Raw genomic sequence first — 9,178 nt, 5'->3', positions numbered from 1 at the left:
GCCGTCTCTCCCCGACGTGCGCGCTCCCGTGTCCGTCCCGTCCCGTCCCGTCCCCCCCCCCCGGCTCCTGGCGGGAGCGAGCTCGCGCGCTCTCGGGCGCGGCCCCGCGCTGGATTCCCCGGCTGGGCCCAGGCCCCCGGGGCTGAGGAGGTGGGCGAGGGGAAAGGACTGGCCCTCTTGGCTGGGGGGTCCTCCTCAGGCAGCCCTCCTGGATTGGGTGGGGAATCCTCCTCAGGCAGACCCCCTGCACTGCCCTGTCCCTCTTGGGGGGGGGTCCTCCTCAGGCAGCCCTCCTGGATTGCCCTGGCCCTCTTGGGTGGGGGTCCTCCTCAGGCAGCCCTCCTGGATTACCCTGGCCCTCTTGGGTGGGGGTCCTCCTCAGGCAGCCCTCCTGGATTGCCCTGTTCCTCTTGGGTGGGGGGGTCCTCCTCAGGCAGCCCCCCTAGATTGCCCTGTCCCTCTTGGGTGGGAAGCCCCCCTCAGGCAGCCCCCCTGATTGCCCTGTCCCTCTTAGGTGGGGGGTCCTCCTCAGGCAGCCCTCCTGGATTGCCCTGTCCCTCTTGGGTGGGTGGGTAGGTGGGTTTCTCCTCATTCCTCCAGAATTTCCTTGTCCCTCTTGGGTGGGGGGAGTCCTCCTCAGGCAGTCCCCCTGGATTACTCCTGTCCTTATTGGTTGGGGGGGGGTCCTCCTCAGGCAGACCTCCCCAATTTCCCTGTCCTTCTGGGGTGGGTGGGATTCTCCTCAGTAGTCACCCAGAATTTCCTTGTCCCTCTTAGGTGAGGAGTCCTCCTCAGGCAGCCCCCCTGGATTGTCCTGATTCTGGATTTCCCTGTCCCGCTTGCATGGGGGGAGTTCTCCTTAGTAGTCCCCCCTGAATTTCCTTGTCCCTCTTGCGTGGAAGGTCATCCTCAGGTAGCTCCCTTGGATTTCCCTGTCCCTTAGGTGGGATGTCCTCAGGCAGCCCCCCGGATTTCCCTGTCCCTCTTGGTTGGGGGGTCCTCCTCAGGCAGCCCCCCAGATTTCCCTGTCCCTCTTGGGTGGGTGTCCTTAGGCAGCCCCCCAGGTTTCCCTGTCCCTCTTTGGTTGGGAGGGGTCCTCAGGCAGTCCCCCTGAGTATCCCTCTCCCTCTTGGGTGGGGGGTCCTCAGGCAGTCCCCCCAGGTTTCCCTTTTCTTCTTGGGTGGGGTGTCCTCAGGTAGCCCCCTGAATTTCCCTGTCCCTCTTGGTCGGGGTGTCCTCAGGCAGTCCCCCCGGATTTCCCTGTCCCTCTTGGTTGGGGAGGGGTCCTCAGGCAGCCCCCCTGGATTTCCCTGTCCCTTTTGAGGTGTCCTCAGGCAGTCCCCCAGGATTTCTGTGTCCCTTTTGAGGTGTCCTCAGGCAGTCCCCCTGGATTTCCCTGTCCCTTTTGGGTGGGGAGTCCTTAGGCAGTGCCCCCATATTTCCCTCTCCTTGGGTGGGGGATCCTCCCTAGGCAGCCCCCTTGGATTGTTCATGTCCCTCTTGGATGGGGGGGTCCTCAGGCAGCCCCCCCCCGGATTTCCCTCCATAGAGAACCCCAAGACCGCCGACCCCACAGTCTTCTCAGAGCTCCCCACCCCCCACCTCACCTAACCCCCCACTTTCCCTTGGGCCTATTTCTAGGACGCCGCTTGGACCCACTGATCGCTGCCGTGCGGCTTTCCGATCCCCCGTGAGTATGTCCCAAACCTCCCCTTTCTGCCCAGGGCCCAGTCTGACTCCATTTCCAATCTCCCCTCCACCTTTTTTTTTTTCATAGGGTATTTATTAACCGCCTACTATGGCCCAGGCACTGTAACTGTATTAAGCGCTGGGGTGGATACAAGCTAGGTTGGACTTCGTCCCACATGGGACTCACGGTCTTAATTCCCATTCTAGAGATGAGGTAACTGAGGCCCAGAGAAGTGAAGTGGCTTAATAATAATGATGGTATTTGTTAAGCGCTTAATAATAATAATAATGTTGGTATTTGTTAAGCGCTTACTATGTGCCAAGCATTGTTCTAAGCGCTGGGGTAGGCACAGGGGAATCAGGTTGTCCCACGTGGGGCTCACAGTCTTCATCCCCATTTTACAGATGAGGTCACTGAGGCACCGAGAAGTGAAGTGACTTGCCCACCGTCACACAGCTGACAAGTGGCCGAGCCGGGATTCGAACCCATGACCTCTGACTCCAAAGCCCGTGCTCTTTCCACTGAGCCACACTGCTTCTCATTAGTCTTACTCATAGTCTTCTCATAGTCTTACTCTCCATTTTCCAGATGAGGTCACTGAGGCACAGAGAAGTGAAGTGACTTGCCCAGGGTCACACAGCAGACAAGTGGTGGAGGTGGGATTAGAACCCATGACCTGAGTCCCAGGCCCATGCTCTATCCCCTAGGCCATGCTGCTTCTCCTGCCCAAGGTCACACAGCAGACCAGTCGTTCAGACCTCTTCGGATTTGTGTCCCCGAACAGCAGTTTGAAGCTGGGGCTGGGTTCTGTGTGGAGCCTGAAATATTAATGATAACAATAAAAATAATTGTATTTGTTAAGCACCTAACCATGTGCCAGGCACTGTACTAAGCATGTGTACAAGCAAATCGGGTTGGACACAGTCCCTATCCCATATGGGGCTCACAGGGAAGAGGCTGTAGGTGAACAGGTGAAAGAAACCAGACAGATAAATCGATGGATACAAAGCTCTTTGGAGGTTGTGTTTTTGAGGATTGATTGGTTTAGCTTCGGAGTGGAGGAGATGGAACAAGGGAGAACAGATTTCCTTCACAGTAGGAAGAATTTAAATTAAGACACTGAAGGAGATGCTGGGTGGAAGAAAGCTCTTTCCCTGGTGTCCCCTAGTGAGGCACTGATCAATATTTTTTATAGCATTCATTCATTCAATAGTATTTATTGAGCGCTTACTATGTGCAGAGCACTGTACTAAGCGCTTGGGATGAACAAGTCGGCAACAGATAGAGACAGTCCCTGCCGTTTGACGGGCTTACAGTCTAATCGGGGGAGACGGACAGACGAGAACAATGGCACTAAACAGCATCAAGGGGAAGAACATCTCGTAAAAACAATGGCAACTAAATAGAATCAAGGCGATGTACAATTCATTAACAAAATAAATAGGGTAACGAAAATATATACAGTTGAGCGGACGAGTACAGTGCTGTGGGGATGGGAAGGGAGAGGTGGAGGAGCAGAGGGAAAAGGGGAAAATGAGGCTTTAGCTGCGGAGAGGTAAAGGGGGGATGGCAGAGGGAGTAGAGGGGGAAGAGGAGCTCAGTCTGGGAAGGCCTCTTGGAGGAGGTGATTTTTAAGTAAGGTTTGAAGAGGGAAAGAGAATCAGTTTGGCGGAGGTGAGGAGGGAGGGCGTTCCAGGACCGCGGGAGGACGTGACCCAGGGGTCGACGGCGGGATAGGCGAGACCGAGGGACGGCGAGGAGGTGGGCGGCAGAGGAGCGGAGCGTGCGGGGTGGGCGGTAGAAAGAGAGAAGGGAGGAGAGGTAGGAAGGGGCAAGGTGATGGAGAGCCTCGAAGCCTAGAGTGAGGAGTTTTTGTTTGGAGCGGAGGTCGATAGGCAACCACTGGAGTTGTTTAAGAAGGGGAGTGACATGCCCAGATCGTTTCTGCAGGAAGATGAGCCGGGCAGCGGAGTGAAGAATAGACCGGAGCGGGGCGAGAGAGGAGGAAGGGAGGTCAGAGAGAAGGCTGACACAGTAGTCTAGCCGGGATATAGCATTTGTTAAGTGCGTATTGTGTGCCAGACTCTAAGTGCTTAGGTAGATTCCTTCTACCTCAGTGTGGGGAGCCGCATGGCTTAGTCAGAGGACCTGAGTTTTGGGGTTTTTTGTTATTTTTTAATGATATTTCTTAAGCGCTTACTTTGTGCCAAGCACCGTACTAAGCCCTGGAGCTAATCATGTTGGACAGAGTCCATGTCCCACATTGGGCTCATAGTATTGAACTCCATTTTACAGATGAGGTAACTGAGTCACAGAGAAGTGAAGTCATTTACCCAAGGTAACACAGACAAGGGGCGGAGCTGGGATTAGAACTCAGGTCCTTCTGATTCCCAGGCCTCGGCGCTATCCACTAGCCCATGTTGTTTCTCTAATCCTGGCTCCGCCAAGTGCCTGCTGTTTGGACTTGGGCAAGTCATTTAACTTCTCTGTGCCTCAATTCCCTTATCTGAAAAATGGGAATATAATCCCCGTTTTTCAGTTTGGTTTGTTTTGGGGGGGTTTTTTGGTATTTGTTAAGCACTTACCTTACTGAGCATTGGGGTAGATAAGCAGGTTTGGACACATTCATTTATTCAGTCATATTTATTGAGCACTTACTGTGTGCAGAGCACTCTACTAAGCACTTGGGAGAGTACAATACAACAATACACTGACACATTCCCTGCCCACAACGAGTTTTCAGCCTAGAGCCGGGGAACTAACAGTCTGGGAGGTGGGCTCCCTCCCACATGGGGTTCCCAATCTTAACCCATTTTATAGATGAGGTAACTAGACAAAGAGATGTTCAATTCCGTCACACAACAGACAAGTGCCAGAGCTGGGATTAGTACCCAGGTTCTTCTGACTCGTTCTGTGCTCTCTCTACTGTGCTGCTTCTCTGTTCTCCCTCAATGAATAAATTGTATTTATTAAGCGCTTACCATGTGCAGAGCACTGTACTAAGCACTCAGAAAAGTACAATATAACAGATACATTTCCTGCCCACAACGGATTTACAGTCTAGTCTACAGTCCTCCTCCCACTTATATTGTAAACTCTGTGTATGACTGAATTGATTATCCTGTACCTTCTTCAGTGCTTGGAACAGTGCTTGATAAGTACGTAAATACTCCAAAAATCATTTTCATTATTATTATTACAAGATAAGCAGGTTGGATACATACAGTCCCTGTCCTGGATTTAAGCGATGTTGTGAAGGTGGGAACGACAGGATTTAGTGATGGATTGAATATGTAGGTTGAATGAGAGAGAGGAATCAAGTATCTAACCTAGCACTTAGAAGAGTGCTTGGTGCTTAACAAATACCGCAATTATTATTATTTCTGCTGCTTAGCTGCCGTCTCCCAGGACTGGCCTGGCCACCGAGACCAGTGAGGAAGCCTTGCGACTGGAGATCCAGAAGCTGAAGCAGAAGAAGGACACTCTGGATCAGGAAATCTCCCAGCTGTCCGCAGAGTAAGTTGGCCAGTAGCGTTATAAACAGTCACTCCCTCAATCAATAGTATTTATTGAGCACTTACCCTGGGCAGAGTACTGTAGTAAGCACTTAGGAGAGTACAAAAGAGTTAGTAGACATGATCCCTGCCCTCGAGGGGCTTACAATGTAGCGGAGGAGGCAGACACTAAAAAAAAAGACTCTGAAACTCACAACCTCGGCATTATTCTCCACTCTTCCCTCTCTTTCAACTCTCATATTCAGTCCATTGCTAAATGCTATTGGTTTTTCCACCTCAGTGTTTTTTGGATCTGCCCCGTCCTCTCAATCCAAACAGCTGCTACTCTGGTGCAGGCATTTATCAAATCCTGACTTCACTCCCGTATCAATCTCTTCACTGATCTCTCTGACTCCAGGGTCTCCTCTCTGCAGCCCTTACTTTACTCTCCTACCCTGATTATTTTTCTGAAGCATCATTCTGTACACCCCTCCCCGCTTTTCAAAAACTGTCATTAGTTGCCCCTTCCTCTCTGCATCCAGCAGAAATTTCTTGACCATTAGCTTGTTCTCGTCTCTTCCACTTGGACCACTTGCCCCTGTCCTTCTCCTGCCTGGAACTCCCTCTCCTTTCAAGTCTGCCAGACCCCAGCTCTCCCCAGCTTCAAAACTCTTCTGAAATCAGCATGGTCTAGTGGATAGGGCACGGGCCTGGGAGTCAGAAGGTCTTGGGTTATAATCCCGGATCCACCACTTGCCTGCTGCGTAACCTTGGGCAAGCCACTGCACTTCTCTGTGCCTCAGTTCCCTCATCCGTTAAATGGGAATTGAGACTGTGAGCCCCACATGGGGCGGGGATTGTGTCCAACTTGATTTGCCTGTATCCACCCCAGTGCTTAATAGACTGCCTGGCAAATAGTAAGTGCTTAACAAATACCATTACTATTATTATTATTAATAATAATAATTTTAAATCACACCTCCAGGAGGTCTTCCCAGATTAAACTTTCTTCTCTCTACATCCTATCCCCCAAACCATTACCTCAGTACTCCTGCATTAACTAGGCACTTATGCACTTGTGCCCATTATTCAGATCATTTTATGTACCCTACTGCTGAAGCACTTACTCATCTACATTTCCATTTTTCTTTTCACTTCTTCCATCTATAAACCGTAAGCCTTTTGAGGATAGGGATCATGTTTTCTAACTGTGTTGTACTTTCTCAAGCACTTAGTACAGCCCTCGACCCGCAGGAGGGGTTCATTAAATCGTTATGATCGACTGAGTGACAGAAGCCGGGCAGGTTTGAGGCCGACTGTCATGTAGATGGAAGGGCCAGAACTTGTACCTTTACCGCTGAGGATTTTGAAGTTCTTCGTAGCCCCTTTACTCCCCAAACACACAACCTGGGTCCCGGAAGCTGGTGTTAGAATCCTGCCTCCCAGGCCAGAGCCCTGCCACTGTGTTGTCAAAAAAGCAGCAGCATAAAGGAGACTCTGCCCTGCAATGTTTTATTTTTTTAAGATAGTCGTTAAGGGCTAGTCGCCAGACACTGCACTAAGCACTGGGGTAGTTACCAGCCAATCAACCTGGACACAGTCAATGTCCCACATGGGGCTCATGATCTTAATCCCCATTTTATAGTTAACTGATTCAGAGAAATCAAGTGACTTGCCCAAGGTCATACAGCAGAATAGTGAGGGAGCCAGGATTAGAACCCAGGTCCATTGACTCCCAGTGTTCCTGCCTCTCATGAAATTGCCAATGTTAACATTAGGCCAAGGTTTCTCTGATGGGGAATTATTGAGATCTGACTGGTTTGTTGGGTTGGGGGGGGCGGTGAGCACCAACCTGGAAGTGAAAAGGACCTGGGTTCTAATCCCAGTTCTGCCACTTGTTGGCTATGTGACCTTGGGCAAATCACTTCACCTCTCTGTGCCTCAGTTCCTTTATTTGTAAAATGGGGCTTAAGATTGGAAGCCCCATGTGGGAAGTGGACTCTGTCCACCCTGTTTACCTTGTATCTACCTCAGCATTCATTCATTCATATTTATTGAGCACTTAACTGTGTGCAGAGCACTGTAATAAGCACTTAATTATGGTATTTGTTAAGTACTTACTATGTGCCAGGTACTGTACTAAGCGCCGGGGTAGATAGAAGCAAATCGAGTTGGACACAGTCCCTGTCATCTCTGGGGCTTCCAGTCTCAATCCCCATTTTACAGATAAGGCAACTGAAGCATTGAGAAGTGACGTGACTCACCCAAGGTCACACAGCGGCAGAGCCGGGATTAGAACAGTGCCAGGCATATAACAAGTGCTTAACAAATACCATAAATAAGAATAATAATAATTGAGGAGGCTGGATCCACAGTGACTTTGAGAGCCAACGGACAAATGGGGTGAGCTGGCCACCTTCCACTGGTGCATGTCCTCCTTCTCTCCCTCCCTTTCTTTCTCTTCTGCTGCGATGCCACGAGGGAGATGGACTGGGCTTTTAATTTGGTGGGGAGGGTCGAGTCCCGGGAGCCTCGAGGGAGGTCATGGGATGAAAAGGTTCGAGCACCCCTGCAGCACACCACCCCGGATTGGCAGCAGACCCTGCTTTCTGCCCGCTGCCTCCTGCTCCCTGCCCTGAAGCACAGCATGCCGTCCTAGGCTCCCTCTTCAGCCACCATCAATCCAGTTTCTCTGGTCGGTCGAGCCCCCCCGCCCCTCGTAACTTTGTCCTTTCCACACTGAAGGCTTTCCTTTCTCTGTCTCAGGGGCTACAGCGTGTCTGAGCTGGAGGAACACATCTCCTTGCTTCACGAGTACAATGACATCAAGGACGCGGGGCAGATGCTGCTAGGCAGGCTGGGTAAGTCGTGGAAGTACCTCCCACCGACTCCTTCCCCTCCCTCGTCCACCTCCTCTCCCCTCCCTGCCACGTAGCTCCACCCTAGCCTCAAGTCTTGCTGTCTTCCAGCCGTGATCCGAGGGGTCCCCACCAAGGAGCTGTATCCCGAGTTTGATCTGGACGTGAATGACTGAGCCAAAGGGTTCCCCTCCCGCTCTCTGGGGAAGCTGCATGGAGTTGGGCGGAGGCATTGGAGGACTCTCACAGGATGGCTGTCAAAGAGATGGGGGGGCATCACGGAGAAGACCTTTGAGTGAGGGGGTGCCGGGCACTGGGCACCGAAGCCGCCCCCGCCTGCCAAGGGCTGCGGGCAGAGAAATGCCCAGACACTAAACTCTGCCCGCCTCGGTGAAAGGTCATTCCCCACACCTTGGGCTTTGAATCATTCTGAGTCTGTGTGTTACTTCCTCCCTCCTCCGCCCACCCAGGGGAGAGGGTGGGAGAAGGGTCGGCCATCAGAGCAGCCCACTCGAGGAGGAAGTGCTGGAGGAAAAATAAGTGCTGGAGGCAGCAGCGTGGCCTAGTGGGTGGGGATTAAGACTGTGAGGCCCACGTGGGACAACCTGATCACCTAGTATCCCCCTAGCGCTTAGAACAGTGCTTGGCCCATAGTAAGCGCTTAGCAAATGCCATCATTAATTAATTAGAGTCAGAAGGCCCTGGGTTTTAGTCCCGGCTCTGCCGCCCATCTGCCGCGTGACCTTGGGCACCTCATTTCTCTGGGCCTCCGTTCTCTCATCTGTAAAGTGGAGATGAAGACTGCGAGCCCCACGGGGGACGGGGACTGGGTCCAACCTGATTATAGCTTGTATCTACTCCAGTGCTCAGTACAGTGCCTGGCACATAGTAAGTGCTTCTAACAAATACCATTAAAAAAAGAAAAAAAAAAACCCCAGCGCTTAGTACAGTACCGGGGCCGTAGTAACTGCCTGACAGATACAAGAAGGGGGAAAAAAATGGCTTTGTCCATTAAAATCCTCATTTGGGGCCGGGAAAGAGCCCCCAGCGGGTTCCTTTAAGTGCAGCATTGGGCAGTGGCCTGTTTGGGGCAGTGTTACCCCACCGATGGCAAGCTGGGTGCCAAGGCCCTCCCC

The 9,178-nt window shown here is 51.9% G+C and overlaps 1 protein-coding gene across 1 annotated transcript; it reads left to right on the top strand.

Annotated features, from left to right (window-relative positions):
* Window positions 1-10: 10 nt before the first annotated feature.
* SWI5 (SWI5 homologous recombination repair protein) lies at window positions 11-8,471 on the top strand (the record flags this gene model as incomplete). Its single annotated transcript, XM_029062726.1, has 5 exons — window positions 11-150; window positions 1,642-1,690; window positions 5,085-5,206; window positions 7,951-8,045; window positions 8,154-8,471. Coding segments are annotated over 5 exons (471 nt in total), but the record flags the coding sequence as incomplete, so codon positions are not given.
* Window positions 8,472-9,178: the final 707 nt, after the last annotated feature.

This window comes from Ornithorhynchus anatinus, chromosome 4, assembly GCF_004115215.2.
Source record: "Ornithorhynchus anatinus isolate Pmale09 chromosome 4, mOrnAna1.pri.v4, whole genome shotgun sequence".
Classification (NCBI taxonomy): domain Eukaryota; kingdom Metazoa; phylum Chordata; class Mammalia; order Monotremata; family Ornithorhynchidae; genus Ornithorhynchus; species Ornithorhynchus anatinus.
This window is presented reverse-complemented; position numbering and strand designations above follow the sequence as displayed.